The sequence below is a fragment of the Manis pentadactyla genome, chromosome 9, assembly GCF_030020395.1.
Source record: "Manis pentadactyla isolate mManPen7 chromosome 9, mManPen7.hap1, whole genome shotgun sequence".
Lineage (NCBI taxonomy): Eukaryota > Metazoa > Chordata > Mammalia > Pholidota > Manidae > Manis > Manis pentadactyla.
In genome coordinates, this window is record NC_080027.1 from 122,068,938 (window position 1) to 122,092,541 (window position 23,604).

Sequence of the window (23,604 nt, forward strand, 5' to 3'; positions counted from 1 at the left end):
TTTAAAAAATTCATTTTGACTCTTTTTAATGTTCTAGATCTTAAGCTGGGTGGTGGAACACAGAAATGTTCATTATATTATTCTTCACAGCCTCTGTGTCAAGTGTTTCAAAATACTGTTTTTAGATTGCTACTGAAAAGCAATAGCTGTAGCAATCTATCGCTTGTAGTTTTTGTTTGTTGGAAGTAGGATCAGTGAATGGGGTAGGCCAAGGCACCCTTCCTCTGCCCCGACCTTGGGCAAATACCACGAGTGTGAATTTGCAGCTTTGGTTAAGAACATGGCCCTACTGCCTGTAAAGCCTTTATTGAATTTTTCTACAGATTTCTAAGGTATGAGAGTGGTGCCAAACTAAATTGCATCGAGGGATCTGGAAAGAATGGTTTCTTCTGGCTGCAAGAAATCTATAATTTTATACCTGTGTGTCCCAAGACTTTTCTTCTTTCATAATGATCCGCTACTCGGAATAGCTATGATATTTCAGTTTGTTGAATACATCAAAATTATTAACACATAATCTTCCTAAAAACCCTTCAGTCTTAATCTGCCCAGAGTTGCAAAAATCGCAGTGCTAACATTAGTATCAAGGACACTTTCGGCCAACTCTTAACCAGGGACAAAGCCTCTGAGCTGATTATTTCCAACCAACGTCTATAGATAGAGCAATACTGCTCCAACTTCAGATGAAATCAACCCAGGGACCCCGATAGCTCCCCCGAAGAATCTAGGGGAATGGTAGTCAAGTCCTAAACTTCCGAAGAACTGAAAAGCAGATTAAGGTCTGATACGCTTTGTTTCCCTTTTCCCCCTTAAATTTCGTTTGTTGTCATATAACAAGGAATTAGGGTATCTCAAAGCAGAAGATCAAGTGCAGTCTAGACCCGCCTCCGGCCTGGGACGCTCATCTGGGCTCTGCGTCCACCTGCTGCGGGGCGAGAAACCGCAAACCCCCAAAAGACCTTGCGGGCCTGGGGCGGGGCCTTCCGCTCGATACAGTGTCTCGCAGCTCCAGGCGAGCGACGATTGGTCAGGTCCGGGGATGGGGTGGGGCCAAGGCCGTTGCGGGGATTGAAGCAGAGGCCCGGTAGGAGGGCCGGCTGGTCCAGCCCGCAGCCGCAGACGGGACGCGGGACGCGGAGAAGCATGGCCCGGCCGGCCGTTTGCGCGCTGGCCCTGGCGGCGGTGCTGCTGCTTGGTGTCGCCACCGTCTCCAGATCCAAGGGCCTGCGGGGCAAGGAGCATCAAGGGACGCCCCGGATCCCTTCTCAGTTCAGCCAGGAGGAGCGCGTCGCGATGAAGGAAGCTCTGAAAAGTGAGCCTGGGTCCCCTTCGGCCCGCTTGTGCTCAGATACGGGTTCTCTCCTCGGGCCACCCTGTGGCTCCCCTGTCCCGCCGCAGAGGGTTCGATACCCACACTCAAAACTCCGGCGCACCTCCACCCAGCCCCGTCCCAGCCGGTCCGCGCACCTCGTGCCCCGGCCTGGGGACGCCACCCTCCCCCCAACTGGCTTCTGGGGACTCTGCTGTTCCCTGCCTAGCCTATCTAGAAGCTTCACCTTCGCCGCCGCTGACCTGGCCGCCACGGGACCTACCTCCTGATTGCCTTGAGGATTGCAACAGCCTTTAATTGTACTTTCAACCTTAGAAAGTTTTCACTTCTGTTACATCTCTATGCCATAAAATAAGACTAAATGATCTCAGTATTATCTCCCCAGGAGGGAAATTGAAGCTTAGGTCAGTTAAAAGATCTTTCCCAGGAGAGAGGGAGAGAGCCCTGGGTGACAGCATCTAGTACCTGTACTTGTTTATTTTTACGTTTGTTTCCCTTGCCTGAGGAGACATACCCAGAAAAAAATTACTAGGTTTGATGTTCAAGAATTACTGCCTATGTTTTATTCTGGGGGTTTTATGGTTTCAGGTCTTATATTTAGGTCTTTAATCCATTCCGAGTTTATTTTTGTGTATGGTGTAAGTCAGTGATCCCGTTTCATTCTTTTGCATGTAGCTGTCCAGCTTTTGCTGAGCAGCACCATTTGTTGAAGAGACTGTCTTTTCCCCGTTGTATATTCTTGCCTGCTTTGTCATATATAAATTGACCATATATGCGTGGTTTTATTTCCGGCTCTATATTCTGTCCCATTGGTCTATGTATCTGTTCTTGTGCCAGTACCATACTCTTTTGAATACCGTGACCTTGTAGTATAGCTTGAAATCAGGTAGTGTGGTAGCCCATCTTTGTTCTTCTTTCTCAAGATTCCTTTGGTTATTTGGTGTTTTGGGGGTTCCATATAAATTCTAGGATTCTTTGCTCTAGTTCATTAAAAAATGCCTTTGGTATTCTGATAGGGATTGCATTGAATCTGTAGATTGCTTTGGGCAGTGAGTCTATTTTAACAATATTAATCTTCCTATCCTGCCTTTGCTGTTTGCTTTTACCAATGAAATTTAAATTTTTTCCTTTCTCCTCGTTTATGGCCTTTTCTTCTAAAAGAAGTCCCTTTTACTAAGCCAGTTTAGTCCCTGAATAATAGCCTTGCTGGATAGAGTATTTTTTATTGTTGGTTTTTCTGTTTCAGCATTTTACTATATCATGCCACTCCTTTCTGGCCTATAGAGTTTCTGCTGAAAAATCAGCCTGTTAAGTAACCCTTATAGGTAAACTCATTGTTTTTGTCTCACTGCTTTTAGAATTCTCTCTTGTCTTTGAACTTTGACATTTTAATTATGTGTTTTGGTGTAGACTTCCTTGGGTTTGTGTTGTTTAAGGCTGTCTGTGATTCCTAGACCTGTATGTCTGTTCCTTCCCCAGGTTAGGAAAATTTTCAGCTATTATTTCTTCAAATAAGTTTTCCACCCCCTTCTCTCTCTGTCTTCTCCTTTTGGGGCTGCTATTATGGAAATGTTAAGATGTCTGGTGTTGTATTAGAGGACTCTTAACCTATCCTCATTTTTTAAATTCTTTTTCTTTCTGCTGTTCAGCCTGAGTACTTTCCATTACTCTGCCTTCCAAATCACTAATCCATTCTTCTGCATCCTCTAATCTGCTATTGATGCCCTGTAGTGTTTTTTTTTTCATTTCATTTATTGTATTCTTCATCTCTGATTCATTCTTTTTTATATTTCCTATCTCTTTGTAGACATTCTCCCTGAGTTCCTCTCCTCTTCTCTCAAGTTTTGTCATCATATTTATAACCATTACTTTAAACTCTTTGTCAGGCAGATTGCTTAACTGTTTCATTTCATTCCCTTTCTGAAGTCTTGTCATGTTCTTTTGTTTCAGGCATAGTCCTCTGTGTCCTCATTCTGTTTGACTTTATGTATTTGTTTCTACCAATTAGGCAAAAAGGCTATTCCTCCAGTTCATGAAGGTGTGACCTTGTGCAGAACATCCCCTGAGTAGATTGCAAATGCCTGGTGGTTTTTAGCTGGCTGGCTGGAGGCTATGTGGGCATGGGCCAGAGGTCTCCTGGATGGGTCCAGGGAACTCTTAGGTAGGCAACGGGCCAGGGCCTCAGTGGCAGGCAGACAGGGCAGAGAGGCAGAGTCCAGGAGTCTCCTGGGTGGATGCCAGCCAAGGTCACATAAATGGGGTGGCTAGGGGTGTATGGGTGCAGTCTGAGGATCCCCTGGGTTGGTGCCCAGCTGGGGCTATGCAGATGGGGTAGCCAGACATGGAAGGGTGTAGGCAGGATGAATCCGAGTGAGCACTGTGCATGAGTCCATGCACTGTGCTGAATCTCTGACAGGCACGTCTGGCTGTGGGCAGGGAGGCTGCCTTCGTCACGTCTGGCGCTGGCATGTACACCCACCCGCTCCTGCTCCTGCTCTTGTCCACCCTGTCAGCGTGCATGGGGACGTAAGGGTTCTCACCCACCTCCAGTCCTCCATTCCCGTCTGCAAAAACAGTGTGGGCCAGGGGTTGGGGAGAAGTAAACACTGGTGCTCACTGGCACCTCCAGTCCTGGAAAGAGTTCCAGCAGTGACCTTGACATTTGATGGGTGCTTCGGTTCTGAAAGTCAGCTTCCTTCCATTATAGTCATGGTGGGCTTTTTGAAACCCTCCAGCTCACGGCGTTTTCCTCTGCCCCTGGGGAAGGCAAGCCTGTGCTGGGTAGCTCAGTGATACCCCTCCCTGCTGCAGGTCCGCACTGGGGGTGGGGTTTCCCCTGTTACTGTGTCTCCCTCCCTCCTGCCGCTTTTGATGCGGTCTCTGTATCCCTCATTGTGTACCAGCTGCACACCCAGCCTCCGTTCTTCCCCAGGATGAACTGCTCCATGTGTAGGTGAGGGTTCGGTGTGTACGAGGGAGGAGGTGGGCTCAGGCTCTTTCTACGCTGCTTGCTACCTTGGACACTCTCCCCACCACTGTGCATTTGGATATCTAATCAATTATTCTCATAATTCACTGTTTCCCACCCAGTGGTGTTTGCATTTGACGGTGGAACTCTTTAAGGATGTAGAGCTTTCACAGCTAAAGGATGAGCCTAGTGGCATTTCAGGAACTGAGAGAACTGGGTGGAGTGGATGAGATTATCTAGGACTGAAGAGCTTGTTTGGGAGCTTCTAAGTCCGCCCCTTTGCAGGCATCATGTGCCCAAAAAGCTGGCTTTGGCTGAGAGATCAGTGAGACTCTGGCTGAGCCAGGCCGTGAGGATGAGGCTACTCACTGCACAGAAAAACACCCAGAGCCCCATTCATGCTGGGAACCAGGGCCGTGCCTCCTTGGGTCCATCAAAGGGACAATGGTTTCAAGGCAGAGTGATACTGTAGAAGCAATTTGTAGCAGCTTCCCATTTAGGGCCAGGGTTCAAAATCTCCTGTACATCTTTCTGCATCCCCATCTTGGACTTTATTTTGCTTTAAGAACCGTACTGGCCTAAACAAACCCAAAAGACCTTGGTGTAAATCCCAGTTCTGTGACTTGTTCCAGGACGGTCTCGAGCAGCTCACTTGACCTGTCTGAGCTTATTTGCTCACCTTCGAATTAGGAAAAATTCAAAACCACCCCGTAGGGGAGCTTTGCCCTCCACAATAAGAGGCTGAATCCAAAAGAACATTTTGTGCGCAGAAGGTTGTGGGAAAACGAATGGTTGTTATCATCTGTGATCTTCCATCTCTGACTCTCTGACTCCGGTAGGTGCCATCCAGATTCCAACAGTGTCATTCAGCCCCAAGGAGTTGAACACAACAGCCCTGGCAGAGTTTGGACAATACATTCGTACAGGTCAGCTGCCAGCTGTGGAAAGGGGTGGGAAAGGTAGCACTGGCGACATGATTCTCTTACAAAGGGATAAAGACACTGACTGTGTCACTGGCCAGGGGACAGCCTAGTTCCCCTGGCCCTCTTTTGAGTTTGTACACAGTGGGCAGGGAGAGAAGGGAGAATCTAGGAGCTAGAATGGAAACAAAGGAGGGACTATAGATTTTTCCCCTTAGAGAACTAAGAAGGCACATACCTGTTGGGTTGGAGTTTGACCTCTCCTGATCTTTGCCCTAAACATGTGTCAGTCAATAAATATGATATAATCAAATGGTAGGAGTGGGAATTCCTTCTTCCCAAGCAAGTGTCCAGTACTTGTCCCATGATCCTCCCACCCCTACTCCATACACACACCTACACACACACACACACACTCCACCTAGCCAGACCCCACTTCAGATACATTACTAACATTTCTGAGTTTCTGTGCATCAACAGCTTTGTCCTCTCCCTTGACCCCCATCACCCACGAGCTCAAGAACAATGAGTCCAGGGTAAAAAGGAGCCTTGGAACTCGGCTCCTCCCCATATGAAAAGCTCATGGAGAAGAGTGAGGCCATCTTCCTAAACCAAATAAAAAACAGCCCCTCCAAAGCTGTCAGGAAGTCGGGGGTGGGGGAGAAGCTGGCATAGACACAGCAGGTGGCCCCACCTCCAGTGCTCTGCGACAAGTCGGTCTGGGGCCATCCCCAGCAGCCAGATGGAGGCCAGGCTGGAAGACTTACTAAATAGGAGATAAAAATAGGGAAACAAATGCTAGTGACAGGGAACTAGATAAGTCTGGCTGACAAGATAAAAGCATATTCTTCTCTGGTTTTTTTGTTTTCAAGAATCCACAGACGTATATGTGGATTCTTCCACTAAAGCCTCGAGGCCTCGAGGAGGATAAAAGCCGGCCTATCTAAGGCCACCTGTTTAGACTCATCTATAACCTGAATAACTGACCCAGGGAACATCCACACCTGCACACACAAGTGTGCAGCTAGCCCTTCTACTTGCTAGAACAATCTTGTATCTCCATATAACACAAACAGTGGGAGTATTGTTTTCCAAAAGAAAAGTGTCTTTTTCTTAATATAAAGGTCGTGTTTGGTTGAAGTAATTTGGATCCTGAGGCCTATTAGACTCAAAATTTAACACACTACTAGTCTGCATAGCCCTGAAGCATGTACTTGTAGTAATATGTTATAGGTCAGACCAAACCAGATCTTAAACTATTGACCATCGTAATGGTGGAGTCTCGATGTAAATGTTAGATGTAGTAATAGCACCTTAAAATATGGGGAAGAGGATTTTCAGAGATTGCCTGGGCAAAACAGGAATCAGACTGGCTTTGTCCCAGAAAGCTTCCTAAAGGAGGCCACATTTTTTAAAAAAAGGGAGGGTGGCATTTTCTACCAAATGGTAGGAAAAGTCAAACGAAACTGTTATATCTGGCTTTCTCTCTCTGCTTTTCATCCCTTTGCCTCTAGTCTTTCCTGCAGTCTTCAAAGCCAGCTTTATCCGACATGAAGTCGTGGGAGAGTACAGCCACCTGTTCACTGTCCAAGGCTCGGACCCCAGCTTGCAGCCGTACATGCTGCTGGCTCACATTGATGTGGTGCCTGCCCCCGCTGAAGGCTGGGAGGTGCCCCCGTTCTCTGGGTTGGAGCGTGATGGCTTCATCTATGGTCGAGGCACCATGGACAACAAGAACTCTGTGATGGTCTGAAATGCTACAGTCCTTCTGCCTTGGGGCCCTAACGATCCACCCAGGAAGCCGGTGCTCAGCTGATCCCTGGGAGGCAGGCGATTATGGTAGAAAGAACCTTGGCTCCAGGACACCTGGATTCCAGTCACCAGTTTGTCATTTCCCTATTCTGAGCCTTGATTTCTCCAGAAATAGGGATAGGAGTAGATAATCTCCACGGAGCCTTTCAGCCTGACATTGGTAAAAGTTATGCTTTTCTCCAGGTGGTACAGATTCTGTGCAGAGCTAAGCTTCCCCAAATCCTATCGCCCATTGGAATCTGTTCTCTTTAAAGAGTCTGTCCAAAGCCAGGCCATAGCCCTGCTGCAGGCACTGACTGTCTAATGCCCTGGGACTCGCACTTCCATAGTAAGCCTTTTTTCTCTTATGTTGTGCTTCTGTCCCCCAGGCAATCCTGCAGGCCTTGGAGCTCCTGCTGATCAGAAACTACATCCCCCGAAGGTCTTTCTTCATTGCCCTGGGCCATGATGAGGAGGTAGAGCCTTTTCGTCCCATACTATCTCGGGGACCCCTGCCATTTGTGGGGGTGCTTCATCCTAGTCTGGTTCGCTCCTCAGCTACAGCATCTCCAGGATATGGTGTGGAGGTTTCCCAACTTCTCTGTGTACCTGTTGCCAGAACTATGTAAGGACTGTTACCAAATGCAGATTCCTGGGCCCTGAGCCATAGATCTGAATTTGTACTTTAAAGACTTTCTTTCTTTTTAGGACAGTTTCACGTTCACAGCAAAATGAGAAGCAGGAACAAAGATTTCTTTTTTACCCCCTACCTGTACACATACACAGCCCCCCCCACCATTATCAACATCCCCCACCAGAGTGGAACATTTATTACAACTGATGAAGCTACCTGGGCACACGATTGTCACCCAGAGCCCATAGTTTACATTAGGGTTCACTCTTGGTGTAGCATAGCCTATGGATTTAGACAAATAAATAATGACATATATGCCTCACTATGGTATCCTACAGAGTAGTCTCACTGCCCTAAAAATCCTCTGCTCTGCCTGCTCCTCCATCCCTCCCACAACCCCTTCCAACTTTCAGTCTTCTTACTGTCTCCACAGTTTTGCCTTGCAAGAATGTCATAAAGTTGGGATCACAGACTGTAGCCTTTCAGGTTGGTGTCTTTCATTCAGGACTATGCAAATATCTGAGGCAGGCAGGTGGTCTGTCAGTTACACCTTGAGAAACATTAGTTCTTTTGATGGAGAGACAACTAACAGGGAGCTCAATGGATGTGTTTTATTTCCAGTGATGCCCTTTACTTTGGGCGAGTCACTTCATCCTCTGGGTCCCCATCTCTTCATTTGTGAAATGAGGAGGTTTGTGCCCTTCAAGTCTTGACATTCCAGGATTCTGTGAGGCCAGATTGTCTAGGGCCCTGCCTGCCCCAGGAAGGAGACTAAGGGGCACGGGGGGTGTTCTGGAGACCCTGGCTAAGCTGAGTGGGTCTCCACTAGCTCTCTCTGGAGGTCTGGCTGGAAAGGACTATGACTCTGTGCTCATTGTCGGCAGGTGTCGGGGACAAATGGAGCCCAGAAGATCTCAGCCCTGCTACAGGCACGGGGCGTCCAACTGGCCTTCATTGTGGACGAGTGTGGCTTCGTCTTGGACGATTTCATTCCCGGCCTCAAGAAGCCCTTTGCCATGTGAGTGAAGCACCCGGCCCCCCACCTTGGATGGTGTCATCACCGCATTCGGGATGACACCCGCCTGCTGTCTCTCAGCCATGCTGACAGGACTCTTTAGGTTTCTCCTCTTTCTTTCATCGCCCTGAGCTTCAGCCAGTTCTGGGCTCCACCTACCCTTCCTCCTCTAGCTAGACTCTTGTAAGCAACAGGAAGCTGACCTCCTGGCCCCGCAGGCCACAGCACAGATGAGCCTGTGGGGTAATTCAAGGTGGAAAGAAGTCACGAGGGCCCTCTCTGACCCTCTCCTGCAGGGTTTCAGTCTCAGAGAAGGGCGCGATTAACCTCATGCTGCAAGTAAACATGACGCCAGGACACTCCTCAGCTCCTCCGAAGGAAACTAGTGTTGGCATCCTCGCCGCCGCTGTCAGCCGGTAAGCGACACCCGGCCCTGCTCCCTCGGCAGACGTGGGGTGGAAGGCCTGACCCTTTCTCAGTTTGAATTTGATGGGGCTAAGCTTCCTGCTCTGAAGCCGGGCTAAGAAGCCACGGTGGGAGCTGCAAGGAGGACAGAGCCATCAATACCCAGGCAAGGGTCAGAACTCAGAAGAGGGTCTATGCCTGACAAGCAGGGGCCAGCAGACAGAAGCTAGGCCGGGCAGCTGGAGTAGTCCAAAGTCCAGAAGAGCAGCGAGGAAACACAAGCTGGCAATGACTGGCAGGACTCTCTAACGTCTCCACCTGCTCTGGCAAGAGGACAAAGTTAAATAAAAGTTGCTGGTTGTGGGTGAGGAGAGCTGGGTCTGTACCAGCAGAATTCACCTCTGACTGAGTTTTCATAGTAAAGGGGAAAGAATATTCATTCAGTTAAATATTTAACCATCTACTGTATTCAAGGCTTTGTGCCCAGCATGGGTGTGCGGTGGTGGGATAAAAAGCCCCTTTCCTCCAGGAGCTCTCAGTGAGCAGAGGAGACTGAATTCAGCTGCAGTGCACGGGTGATGAGAGACGGGCGCCCTGACTCCGCCTTGGCAGATGGGGCAGCTCCTGCTGGGGGGGTAGAGCTGGTCCTGCTCATGCTCTGAGGTCCTCGAAGGGGCGGCTCGGTGGAGGTGAACAGGAGGCCTCTCAGCCAGGCCTGTGGAGCCATCCTGTCTTCCTCCTTCTCCTCTTCAGACTGTTGATCTTTGGCTGGGGTTGGGAAGTCCTGAGAACTCCATTTCTCTTCCAGACTGGAGCAGACACCAATGCCAAACATGTTTGGAGATGGGCCATTGAAGATAGCATTGCAGCAACTGGCCAGTGAGGTATGGGAAGGACTCTCCCATGCTCCTGGACAGCTTGGAAGGAGGAAGAAAGGGTGGCAGAGAAGTAGCCTTTAGAGTAATCAGAGGGCCCTTCTAACCAGACCTCTGGCCATTCTCACCTCTTTCCAGCCAATGGCTGCGCTGAGACCCACAGATCTGCCTGGTGGTGCTTATCTGACACCCTAAGACCTGATACACACAGACACCCTTTTGGAGCTGGTTCCCCCTCCTCAAGGCTCCTGCTGAGGGCCCCAAGGCAGACCCACAGTAGGGGGAGCCCCAGGCCACAGGCACAGGGACCCCACGCTGGCCCGTCTGAAATCCTGCTGATCTGGTTCCTTGCCTTTCAGTTTTCCTTCCCAACCAATATAATCCTGAGGAACCTGTGGCTATTCTGGCCTCTTGTAAGCAGGTAAAATTTTATCTTTTCTTCCCTCATATCCCCCCACCCTGAACCTACCCACTCCCCAGTTCCCTCTCCTTGGCTTAGTGGGGCCAACTAATTGTCCCTCAGCCACCAGATGTGACATTGAATTCATACATGGGATGTCCCTCCTAGTCTTAAAGATCTTCAGGGCTTAGTATAATCCTCCAACCCATTTTTCTCTACATTGGACAGTTCTTCCTAACATCTGACCTTAGTCCTTTTGCTTTAGGTTAATGGAGAAGAATTACATAACCAACACACTGGTCAGAACCACCACGGCGCTTACCATGTTCAATGCCGGGGTCAAGGTAACATCTGGTCCTTCCTGTGCTATCCCTTTCTCACTGCCTGCCCACCCCTCCATTCCTCGGCTTTAACTCCTGGTTCCTCCTTCCTTCTCAGGTTATAGTTTGAATAATAGGAAGGCCCAGTGCTGAACTGGCCTGGGCTGGGTAGGTAAGTAGCTCATTAGCCAAGCCTCAAGAGCAAGAGTTCTAGCTAAGGTCGGCAAACTCTCTGAAACTGCTGGCCAAATTTTACGTATGTGTTTTCCGGGGTGTTCATGGCCCCCCTCAGGTTCTTTGAGTCTGGACCCCTTAAAAAAAAACAACCATGACACTAGTGTGAAAAGGAGTTCCTTGAGAGTTAATTCTCGTGACCTATCCTCATTCAGCATGTTAATATTTACCTGGCATTCTGGTCATGTAGACTAAAGGTTCCTGACCTTTCTACCACCAAGGGTTGTTCTTGTTATTCTAGATCACTCCAGTTACCACTAGTACCAACAGCGCATCTTTGAGGAGCACCATTCGCCTAGAATAGAGTGTGGCCTTATGGCACTATAGTAATCTGCAGCCCGGGTTGAGTATGAGAATCAGTTCCTGGCATAACTGACTGGGGTGTCCGGCGTGTCAGCCAGACCTGAGCTGTCTTCACCGGCTGCCTAGAATGTTTACCAAAATAGTAGCACTATATCCTTGCATTTAAATGCTGTTTTTATCCACCCAGAATACTGGCACATTTGTTACCCCATTTGAGCCTTGTAGCAGCTCTGTGAGAATTATTGCCCCAACTGCCACTGGGGAAACAGAGGCACAAAGAGGTTGTTATTATTTACAATCACACGGCTAATTTGTAACAGCCCTGTTCTTCTGCCCCTAGTCTCGAGCATTTTTGCACCATATAGTTCAGAGAAAGATATGCACTTGGTGGTAAGTCTGTTCTCTTATGGCTTCCAAGGAGAAAGAATGCCTCCACAGCTTAACTATCTTCTCCAGTTAGTCCTGGGTTCTTCCTGGTCAGGCAAAGAACAGAGTCAGATTTCACAATTGGATGTAGGAAAGCCCCCCACCCGAGATCCACCATAGTCACCCTCAGGGATCAGACACCCCGGATGGGGGCCTGCAGAGGTGCCAAGTGCTCTGTCCTGAGTTAGTGCTAAGAGTCAGTGCTGCAGACATGGCCTGGGCGCCCCGGAAGGAGTGCACAGAAGACAGCAGAAGCCCTGCACAGGGCCGAAAGAGAGCGGCCAGGGCGCTCACAGCAAAAGCAGTCGTGCCCTGAGCAGCCTTCTGTGACACGCTTCAGAATCAAGACACATGAAGGGCTGGCCCAAGCAGAGACACACCACTCCCTCTGAACATCACAAGGCCCATAGAAGACGAAGGGCTGACTTAAAAAAATGAAGCCCTGGTCCTTTAAGGCAAACCAGCTTCCTCTCCCCCTGCTGGTGGTAGTTGGCATTTCTCTGGCAGGGATCAGGTGCGGGGACTGAAGGTTGGCTGAGGACAAGTTCGCGGTTTTCTTTCTAGGTGAATGTCATCCCGCCGGTGGCCCAGGCCACAATCAACTTCCGGATTCACCCTGAACAAACAGTCCGGGAGGTACGTAGTCTACGTTCCTGACAACTGGTTCAGCAACAGGGAGGTGCAGCCCGTGGGAGTCTCAGTATCATATTTGTTCAATATTTTTCAAAGATGAATATCCTGTGCACCAGATACTTATCTAGGATAGGAGAGCTCTGGTTTGGGGGAGCATGGGGTACTAAAACATACTAATAAATGAGTAATAAAGGGCCTTTCTTCTAACCAGAGCTCTGGCCATTCTCACTTCTTTGAATACTAATAAATGATACTAATACTAATAACTGATAATGATAGCAGCAAAGAGTGGGCTTGCTTTGTGTTTGATGCTGTCCTAAGTTATACATATGCAATTTAATCCCCACAACCCTATGAGGCAGGAACTGTATTATCCTCCTATAACAGGGAAAACAGAGGCACAGATCAACAGAGCAGGTGAGTGACATGCCCAGGATCACACACACAGCTGTCTAGTTCCAGACTCTGTGCTTTTAGCCACCACACTGCACTAGGATTGTAACAGGGCTGAGCACCTTGCTGTAGGACTATAAAAAGGTGACTGTCGTTTATCTCTGAGGGTCAAGGACATCCTTCCTGACCACTAGAAATTGGAGGTGGGATGTAAAGGACAGATAGGACTTGGCTAGAAGTAAGGCATTCAGAGTAAGGCTAAAGTGAAGTAAGGCTGATGAGTAGGATAAACTGGGGAGAGGTGACGGGGGTTGTAGTTTGGGATCAAGGCCTTGTATGCTGAGCTGAGAAGTTTGGGCTCGCATCTGTGGACAGAAGGCAACCGCCAGAGGTCTTCAAACAGGGCTGTGATGATGCGCTCAGACTTCCTTGTAGGGAGACGATGCTGGCAGTGCAGGGGAAGCTGGGAAGGAAGACAGGAGGCTGTTGCAACATCTCAGGCAGTGGGCAGGAAGGTCTGAACTGAAGCCATGGTTCGGGGCGAGGAGGGCACGTGCTGGAGTTGTGAGAGCCGTGGTATGTGGTGGATGTGGGGAGAAAGGCAGGATGCCCCCAAGGCCTTTACCCTGGGAAGTTAGCCAGGTGCTGATGTCTTTAGCCAAGAATGGGAATTCTGGAAAGATGAGCAAGTTCGCAGAGAAATATAATGGTTTAGAGGTTCAAGAAGCTTATAATGTATTAGTAAGCAATTATAAATACCTCTGGTCTAGAGAGAGAATGAACTAGAGATACAGGCTGGGGCATTATTAACGTAATTGAAACCTCTGGAGTCAGTAAAATCCCATGGGAAGGATGTGTAAGATTAGGAGAGAAGAGGGTTGAGGACAGAACTCTGCAAAGGCCTGCCATGAGCATCAATTCGAAATTATAAAAATAAATGTATAATTGCAAACTGTAGTGACAAAAAGGGGCTGTGAGAGAGTGTAACGAGGATGTAGGCCTTGTCTGGGGTGTCAGGCAAGGCTGAGCAGCTGCCATTGGAACTGAAAGCTACAAGGGTAAGAAAGAATTACACAAAATGTTTGGGTCACTAGGGAAGGCCAGCATATTTAAATATCAGGTTGAGTTAAAAAGAGTTCAAAACTTTAAATCTGATTTTTCAAATAATGATCAAAAGATGCAACCCAACCGTCAGGTGAATGGCGCATTCCAGAGGCAAGCAGGGTCCGGGCAGGTGGCATTCTCTGGTCTCCGGAGCAGAGCGTTGAGGGTCAGCCGCAGGCCGACTTCCGTGGTCCTTTCTCCCCGACTTCTTCCCCATGGAGGATTTCCCTTGTCCCCACACAGGGTGGGAGGCATGCCCCTCGTTGCAGAGGACGGGAAGTGGGTTGACAGCCTTCCCAGAGTCAACCAGCACGCAGGGAGAGCCGGGGCCAGTGTGAGCCCTGGCTCTGCTGCTTTTCATCGAGTGCCAGCCTTTGTCCTCCCCCTGGGGGCTCACAGGGCCAGGAAGTCACTGAATTCCCCCCATTGAGCTTCTTTCCACCCATTTTTTTCCAGCCTCATTCCAGCTCCATGCCCTTTCCTAGGGCTGTTTCCCACCAGCAGGGGCTTTCATCTCCCAGGCCCTGGCCCTCTGCCCTCCTCACTGGTCCCCAGCCACAGTGGCCTTCCTTCCCGGTCTATCTGATGAAATCCCTGGAGACCCAAGGCCCATCCTGCCCACCTGCCTCCAAGAGGAATGGAAAGCCTCCGTCACCCCTGAAGCACACGCCTTTGTCCTGGCCATCTCTTCCCCTAGAGCCCCAGCTCCACGCTTGAGGCACCCTCCCTGCTGGCCTGAGGGTGGAGGGTGCAGAGCCTTGGGCTGGATCCGGCCGGAACAGAAAGAGCTCCCGGAGTCATCTTCTTCCAGCTGCAACTGGTTTCCCATGTTGTAGATGTAGGTAGGTCTCGAGCACCTATCTGTGAGGATCAGGGTCTCCAGAAATGTAAAAGCGATCCTGGAAAAAGGAAGGTTTGTTCCAAATGGGCCTCAAGGAGGAGAAATACGGCCCCTGGGAGAAGTTTCAGAGAGCCCCCACCCAAAGGAAATTTTTAGAATATGGCATCTTGGCTGGTAATGAGCTCCTCAGAGGCTGGGTGTCCACCTATCTAGAGCGTTATATACAGAAGGTTCCTTTCTTGCATCCTTCCTTCATCTGCCAAGTGTTTATTGAATGGCCACTATGGGCTAGACGTTGTTCTGAGCACTTGGGAAACCAGTGAACAAGACAGCCAGGATTTCCGTTCTAATGGTGGAAGAGACAGCAATGAGCAGGTAATCAAATCAAAGAACAAGGTGACTTTTTAAGAGTTTAAGTACCACAAAGAAAATCATAGGATGATGCGTCACAAAGTGATTATAGGATGGAGGGCGGGGTAGGGGTGGGGAGAGCTTTAATACTGTGGTCAGTCCCCTGAGGAGGCTTTTACGCTGAGACCTGAGCGGGAGCAAAGATCTCAGAAACAGCATCCAGGCAGCAAGAGCACCGGCCTCTTAATTTTGGCAGAGGTGAGGTTCTGCTGAGGTGTCTAGTACTGGAGCGCATCTGTAGAGCATGTACACTGCCTACGATACAACAAGGAGAGGGGTTAGAGGCTACAGCTCACTGTAAAGAAGACTTTTATGACCGAGTTACTCACACGGGGAATGGGTTATAACACGGGATCACGAGCTTCCTGCCCCTGCAAGTATTCAAGGACAGGCTGGGTGACAACCTGTCAGCCTTACACGGGACGGGAAGCTAGACTTGCTAAACTCTGTAGATGGTACCAAGTTTTAAGTGTCTGTCGTCCTTGCCTTCAACCAGTGGACCACTCCCTTGAGAGGAAAATAACACACATAAAATAGAAAACAACATAAGTTTGGGGAATGTGCTGTAAGGACTCAGAGAAATGAGAGTTCATTGTGCTCGGAAGGAACCTTTGAGGTCTCCCTTACCATGGACGAGACCCTCCTCCTAGCCCCACCCTGGCGACGGATTACTGCCCAGGGTGGTTCCTCTATTCTAAGCAGGCAAAGAACAGCGAATATAAATTGAGTGTTTACTATGTGCCGGGAACCCGCCTAAGCACATCACACATCCCAATTCCAGTGGTGGTCACAGCCACCTTACCAGGCAGGTGCTGCTGTTATCCTCGCGTTAACAGCGGAGCAGGCTGAGGCACAGAGGGCCAGGATCCTGCCCAAGGGCGCATGTCCACTCCATGCTCAAACTGTCTCCTCCCTCTTCTCCACCAGGTTTTTATCCTCCCTTCAAATTCTGGCTCAGCATCCAGACACTAAGGAGTCCATCTTAAATGAACGGCACCCTGTCTCTGGCTGTATTCCGTGCCCCCCAGTTTGTGCGGACTTTGGAAGCAGTAAAGCTTCGATGGGGAGTCAAACGAGGTTTAGATACCCAACACAGCAATACTAACTGTATATCCCTGGGCAGGTCCCTCAAGGAGACAGCTCCCATTATTATTATTTTTGGTTCACACCTTTTAAATCTCAGGTGTCCAACATTCATAGCATCCCTTTTGTGTTCTTGGTACTGGAAACAGAGGAATGAGGTAGACGGAGCCCCTGAGCTGGAATCAGGGCCTGGCTCACCTGGGCTCCCTCTCACTGGGGGCGGGTACAGTCTGTGTGCCTCTTCACTTTCTGGGACAGGAATCCAAGTAATTTGAGGCAGGGAGCAGCAGGCACAGTCCCAATCCCCCTTATGATTTGGGGAACCTCCCAGTGGGTCAAGGATATATCAAGATTATATATTAACTCTTATATTTGAGTATTCAGGACATAAGTGCTAGAGTGAAAATAAGCGCTAGTAAGTGAATTCACACACACACACCCTATCTAATTAGCAGGGAATTTGGTTTGGCTTTAAATGGTAATTTCTAAGCCAGAGCAGGAACTTGCATTTCCTTTCTAGATTCAGCTCATAGCTTGCTTCTAGGGAACACTGACCTAAAAGGGGTACTCTTGAAATAATGCCTCCCATTTAGATGATCCCCAGCTACGGGACACCCTGCTTCCTAGGGCAGAGGCCGTTCTAAACCATCTGCTGATCATGTGGGTTGAGAAGACTGCGAGAGCTTTCCCTGGTGGCTTTTCCTGGGTGGGTTTGGGTGGGCCATCCTAAGCCAGCCTCCTGGTCATTCCCACCTGGCTCCATATGACCTGATGCTCAGGGTCTGGTCTGCATCCTGCCTGGGACCAGGACTTCTGCTGGGATTGAGCTCTAGTCATTTCAGACTGAATTTTCTGGGAGCTTCCTCAGGTTCCTTCCTGAGGAAAGGAGGCAAAGAGAGAAAACTTGAATACCAGCTGCCTGACTCTGACTTTGTGTCTGTGTTGAGCTCATCTTCCTGGCACCAGTGTAGTTGGTTACAAACAGGAAGTAGGGATGCCCAGAGAGGGGGAAAAAAAAGTATGTGACCCTTCCACCACAGGGTGGTGTATGGGACTCTCCCAGATTGAAGTGAGGTAATCACATCTATTCCCCTGCCCCCAGATAGTTGAGATTCCCATTCTGCTGTCTTTTCTACAATTTGCTGTCATGATTCACAGCCCATGACTCAGAACCCAAGGGGAAGGACACAATTTCCTGACTTTCCAATTCTCCACCTGCCTCATAGCTATAAGGCAAGCCTGCCAAACACTTAACCTAAATCTACCATGCTGTAGGTTGCTTTCCAGGAAAACCTAACTCTTCTATACCCCTCAGCCAGTCCAGGAAAAATTGAAGTCCCACTGCTAGCATCTCTTCTGTAAACTCCAGGGCACTGCCTCACTGGAGCAAAATCAGGACGATTTCAATTCATATGGTACTTGGATAGCAGATCAGTGAGAAATCAGTCTCCCTTTGTTCACCCCCCAAGGTCCTAGAACTCGTCAAGAACATTGTGGCTGATGACCGGGTCCAGTTGCATGTGTTGGATGCCTTTGACCCCCTACCCATCAGCCCTTTTGATGATCAGGCCTTGGGCTACCAGCTGCTCCGGCAGACCATACAGTCTGTCTTCCCGGAAGTCAACATTGTTACCCCAGGTAATGACTTCATCAGCTGTGGCTGGAGAGAGGTGGGGGCTGAAACTGTTTCCTCCTGGGTGTCCACTGCCCCACCCCCACCCCAGCTGTTCAGCCTGGAAACATCTGGCTGCTTCCCCTCCTGATGGGACTGGAACTGTATTTTCCCCTCGGAGTGGAAGTGAGAAAGCAAACAGGAAAGAAGCAGAAACAATAAATTAGGTCAGTCAAGCCCAGGTCCTTGCCTAACCTAGGCCAGCCGCTCTGGCATGGAGGAGAGGATCAGCCCAGATCCCCCCTTCTCTGGAGGAGCCAGGGGGGTGGCCAGTGTCCCTCCAGTTTGGCTCTGATCTGTTCTAGTATAACAGCTCAGCAGCAGAGCTCAGAGCCCACAGCCCAGAAATGCCTTCCAGCCTACCATTGCGTTTAACCCCCTCACCGCCGACCCAGACCATCCCAGCAGCGGCACCTCTCTGCCCCTCCCCCAGGCTCCCAGTGTACCTTCCAAAGCTGTGCCACAGAGACAGTGGTTCTCAAACTTAAGAGTGGAAAAAGATGACCTAACGAACTTATTAAAATACAGATTACCTGCACCCATTCCCAAAGATTCAGGTTAATCCAAACTGGACAGGACCCTGGAATCTGCCTTTTTAACACATAACCCTACAGATTCTGACCCAGAAGATGTGACGGTCTCTGGGGTGCCATGTGAAGGGGAGATGCTCTAATGCGTGTCCAGTTTCCTTTTATCTAGATTCAATCATGGAATCTCTCATTTTCTAAGCACATACTTAGGACCTGACCCTGTGCCAGGCTTGGGTCCTTAAAGAGCATATATGAAATTCTGCATCCACAAACCCAGGTGTGAAAAAGCAGCTTGTTTTTTTAATCACTCTAAATCTGACTGTAAGCCCCACTTCTTGGGAAATTCAACCTCAGACATTAGTGAGACCTTGAAGCACCACCCCCACCTTGAATCAGGCCATCAGGCTCTTATGTAGCAACATGGTATTGGAGTCCCTTGGCCAATGGTCATCCGTCCTTGTGGTCACCTCTGAGGTATCCATTGCCTAGCCCCATGGTCACTTTAGGCTGGAGACTTCCTCTGATTGCCTGGCTTGTTTAGGAAGTGGGATCTTTGACTCTAGACCTAAGACCCTACCTCCCTGAATATAGCAGGCAACCATCCCCTCTGAAGTCTGCAACCTCCCTGGACTCCAGCCACAGACCAGAGCCTGGGTCCTCACAATCCAGGGACCCTGGCCTTCACAGTCCCCAGTTCTGTTCTCTTGGTCTTCAAAGCTCCCTACCCTACTCACTTCCGGAGTACCTGCCGTAATCCCGTCAATGGGGTTAGGCCTTTACAGAAAAAAAAAAAAAAGAAATCAACTGGTAGAAATCCCCAAAGTAAGGAATTGTGAAGGGCCTAGATACCTACCCATTTGCAACCAGGAGCAACAGTGTTTGGGGAAACACAAAGCCCCAAGTACCATCTCAGACCAACCCGTGCACTTTCCCCAGGGGTTCTGTCCCCAAAGAACACTCCTACTGGGGACAAGTCACAGCCCCAGCGGGGAGCAGGCAAGCTGCTCCCTGCAGGAGAGTGGGAACCTGGAATGTCCCAGGGCTTTGCAAACCTGAGGTCTGACTCTGGGGAGACAGAGCCATCCTTCAGAGGATGAGAATAACAGGAAACTATATTCCTCTTTAAGAGGATCACATTTTACAGCAGCAAAGTTCCCCAGAGGATGTTTATTTCTGACCTAGGCTGATACAAAGGAAAACTGAGGCAATAAAGAAGTGATATCTAGGTTCCTGAAATGGCCTGGTAGGGTATGAAGTGAAGATAATTGGCCTCCCTAGTCGGCAGGGAGAGTGGAACTTAGCTTTGGGCCATTGGAGGGGTAGCTCACAAATGCCCTTGGGAGGAGATTCCCATGCTTATGGCTGAAGTGGGGTTTTAGTAGATTTTGAGAATGGGTAGCCTGAAAGAAAAATTCATAGCTGCAGGCTTCCAGGAGGGCCCAGGCATTGTGCTGTGGTGACCCAGGGGTCCTAATTTCCCAGGCAGCCCACCTCCCACCACCGCCTTGGCTTGGTCGCTCACATGAAGCCCCCTTCCTCTTGATCTGCCCTTTTTAGGTACTTGTATTGGCAACACAGACAGCAGACACTATACAAACCTCACCACTGGCATCTATCGGTTCAACCCCATCTACCTGAACCCTCAGAACTTCCGTAGGTGAGTAAATTTAACAGGCTGAACAGCATGTGGGAGAGCGGAGATCTGTCTGACCTATCTCTTTTGCGCCCCATTCTTCTGACAGTCTACAGATGGGGGAAAGCTGCGGTTTTCACAAACTAAGACAAAGACATTACAGAACCCAGCTGGCTAGCTTTCCTCTTGCCGCTCCCCAGGATGTGTGGGAATCAGCTACTCTTTTTCACGGGTGGAGATAATCAGATGATTGGCAAGAACCTGGTGGAATTAGGACCCTATAATGCTAATCCCAGCTCTCTCTCCCTTTGGGGAAGTACTTGCCCTCTGATCATTTCCCACCCCCCGAATAAAGAGGGGAGACTCCAGAGCCCTCAAGAACCCTCAGGGAAATGCAGACACACTTGAGGTCAAAGGTAGGCACATGAATTCTCAGAAGAAAACATGCTACAGGCACCTGAGACACCATCCCTAATCGTAACTATGTGTGAATTACTACTTTATGGGTTCTTCGGCAAATGTTTAGTCCTGGGGTGGTGGAGGAGGATTTCCATTTATTTCTCTGTGCCCGATGACATCCGGCCCGGATTTCCCCACGGTCAGTCGGTGGCGAACAAAATGAAAATACCTGAATATGAGCTTAAGGGCTTCGGAGGGTCTGTTTTTGTTGCTGAATGGGGCAGGGGGCAGGTAGCTACCCTTTATCTCCTTTCATCTTTGAGCTTACGCGTGTAGTTTCATTGTTGTGCTGTGTTATGCGGAGGCAGGTTGGGGGCATGACAGTGAATTCCTAGGTGAGGTTGAGAACCCCTGGGGTACCCCGATGCTCTCCCTACCCTCTGTGCCCCTAAGTAATGTGGAAGCGAGTGGGAGGGTGGGTTAGAGATAAGGGAACTCTGGCCTAAGAGAAAGAATTAGAGAGAGAATTTCCCCTCCGAGGAGAAGTTACTGAATGGATTGCAGAGCAGGAGATGGTTTTGAACTTGCCGAGAGTCTATTACCGTCTGCCCCCGCTGCTCTTAACCGTGGGCATGGATCCTGGAGAGATGGCCAGCATATCGGATGAGCTCGTGTCTCTCAGATGGCCTCTCCCACGCTGCCCACTTCCTATGCTTGGAGGATCACAGGCCAGTGGCTTCGGGGGATGTGAGGTGGGCGCTACTGTGTAATAACACCTGTGCTACAGCAGTTGGCACTGTCTTCTCCCAAATCTCTGTCCCTCAGCATCCATGGGATCAACGAGAAAATCCCAGTGCAAGCCTATGAGACCCACGTGAAATTCATCTTTGAGTTTATCCAGAACGCTGACAGAGACCAGGAGCCGGCTCCTCACCTGCATGAACTGTGAGGTCCAGGAGCAGCTGGATTAGGGGTGCCTGACCTCGGGTACAGGTCACCCAGGGGAGAAAGCCAGTACTGACGAAACTTTTGGTCAAAACCACGTTGTGAACACCGATCATTCCTGAGCTTTCCCAAGAACAAGTCCAGCAAGTAGGATAGCACCAGCAGGACTCTGCCTTCCCCGGTCCTCCTGGTAACCCCATCCCTCTGCCGACCGCCATTTATCGCCTTTATTCCTATCTTAGTAGGTATCTGGCTTATCTGTCTTACACTGGTTATTTAACAACTCCTTCTTAAGGTTGGACTTAACAAATGCAGATTGGAAAAATCCCAGCCAGGTCTGACCTTCAGAAGTGTTTAATTTCAGGCACATTTGCCAGCTTGGCTTCTCCACGGCTTTTCCATTTCTTTTCACTGTAATCCATTCCCTTTTCTCCCCCCTTCCTGGATGTTACGCCGGCCCTTCATCTGCCTCTCCTGCCGCTGCACCCTTCCTTTACCCTCCGATTCATTCTACTTCTGAAGCAGAACTTAACTCAAACTGTGATGCCACCATAACTACCCCAACAATTGGCCAAATAAAGTGATCTCAGCAGCATCAACTGGTTACTGGGGGGGTGAAACCGAGGCAGGGGGGCTTTGGATGAACCCCCAACCTCCTCGTTCTGGAGGCTGGAGCCTGGAGAAGAAAGACTGTCCTTGGGTTCCTCTCAAGGGCTCCCAGGGCTTTGCTCCCTCCGCTGCCCCATTCCTGCCACCTGCTGCTACTGCCCCACCCTAGGAGGCCCTGATCTGCCGAGACATTTCCCTGGCACAGGCTCGCAGAGCTCCCAAGGGCAGGGCAGTCCTGCTCCCGCGTCTCAGTGGAGCCCAGGATCAGCAGGATCCTGGCCCAGCATCGTGCCCTGGCTCAGACCAAGCAACGGGAAGTGGAGGGCACAGGGCAGTGGAGGGCACAGGGTGGTGGGGACTGGCTTGGGTTCCGCCCTAGCTGGCGGGGCGTGAGGAGGGGCAAGCTGCCCTCCCTTCGAGGATGCCAGAGCTCCTGTCTTTTTCCTCTGCAGTCCAACCCTGAGCATATTTGAATCTGTTCAGTAGCTGCCAGGTTGTGGGGGCACTGGAACGGCAGCCCTTCTTGCCTCAAGGCTGGGAGCTGAGCCTTGTGGATCACAAGGGACTTGGGTCACAGATGGAGATGGGGAGGGAGTTGGGACTTGAGAGACTCCCTCTTTTTTTCCTCACCAGCCAAGGACCTTCCCCACCTCCTGGGACCTGACAGCAGTGGCACCTCCCCGCTCGCAGCCCCCCTGCCCACTCCTGCCCAGTCCCTCCCTCCCTCCCATGGATGTGAGCTGTTCCTTGGAGCTCAGGCTTAATGGGAAGTGTTAGAAACAGTGTGGGGATTATTGCAGCTCTTTTGCTTACTCCCTAAGATTCACATTCCTTCCCTCACCCTTGCTTCTTTGGCTAATTCAGTACTTATTCAGCCTTTGTTAGACAGGGAGCTGAAGGACAAAAACAATCCTTCACATTTGTACAGAGCCATTCAAAGTACTTTCATACACCTTATCTCATTGGAGCCCCACGAGAAAGCCCCTTCTTACAAAGGAGGAATGGGTTCCCAGAGAGGTTACACATCTAGCTGGGAGCAGATTCGAATGCATGGCACCTAGCCCCACACTCACTGTTATTCCGTGATCCTAAATTACTGATGGAATCTACTTCCCACCGATTATCTTATATAATCCTGACAACTGTAAGGTGTTATTGCCCCTGTTTTACAGACGAGGCAGTGGAGACTCAGAGGTAAGTAATTTGTCCAAGGTCATGCAGGTGTTAAGGGCAGAGTGTGTCTGAATCAAAGCCTGTGGAAACAGTATTGAAGAGGAAACTGAGACTCAGAAAAGTTACCTGCCCAGGAAAATACAGTTCTTAAGAGGCAGCTCCAAAATTCAAATGCTGGTAAAAATCCCCAAGTTCAGTGCTCCTGCAATTGCACCACACTGCCTGCCCCAGGAACCTGTGGAATGTGGTTCATTCATTCCAGTCCAAGGAGATCTCAAGGACAAAGGCTGTTCACTGTTGGATTTAGTTCTCAGCTCAAGCTGTCTGTGTTCCCCTGGCTGACCTCTGCCCAGTCACATCTCTGCCAGCACTCCTTTTCCCCCCAGTCCTCAGCTTCTGGGTTCAGCTCTTCTCCCTCTTTTAAGTTTGGGGATAATTGGGGCTCAATCCATGGGATAACTGGGAGAAGAATGATCAGGGGACCCTGTCCCCGATCCAGTCTCACCACCATCTTCTAGCTAAGAAAGGGTAGTTGTGTAAGTCCCCAGAGTGGGAAG

At 49.8% G+C, this 23,604-nt stretch overlaps 1 protein-coding gene across 1 annotated transcript; it reads left to right on the forward strand.

Annotated features, from left to right (window-relative positions):
- The first annotated feature begins 1,058 nt into the window (after window positions 1–1,058).
- On the forward strand, window positions 1,059–21,860 carry PM20D1 (peptidase M20 domain containing 1). The gene is made up of 13 exons (XM_036909758.2): window positions 1,059–1,312; window positions 5,138–5,224; window positions 6,733–6,965; window positions 7,399–7,485; window positions 8,528–8,661; window positions 8,955–9,074; window positions 9,872–9,947; window positions 10,298–10,359; window positions 10,604–10,682; window positions 12,186–12,257; window positions 17,556–17,724; window positions 19,846–19,945; window positions 21,146–21,860. The coding sequence occupies exons 1-13, from the start codon at window positions 1,144–1,146 to the stop codon at window positions 21,267–21,269; spliced, it is 1,512 nt and encodes a 503-aa protein (XP_036765653.1). The 5' UTR covers window positions 1,059–1,143; the 3' UTR covers window positions 21,270–21,860.
- Window positions 21,861–23,604: the final 1,744 nt, after the last annotated feature.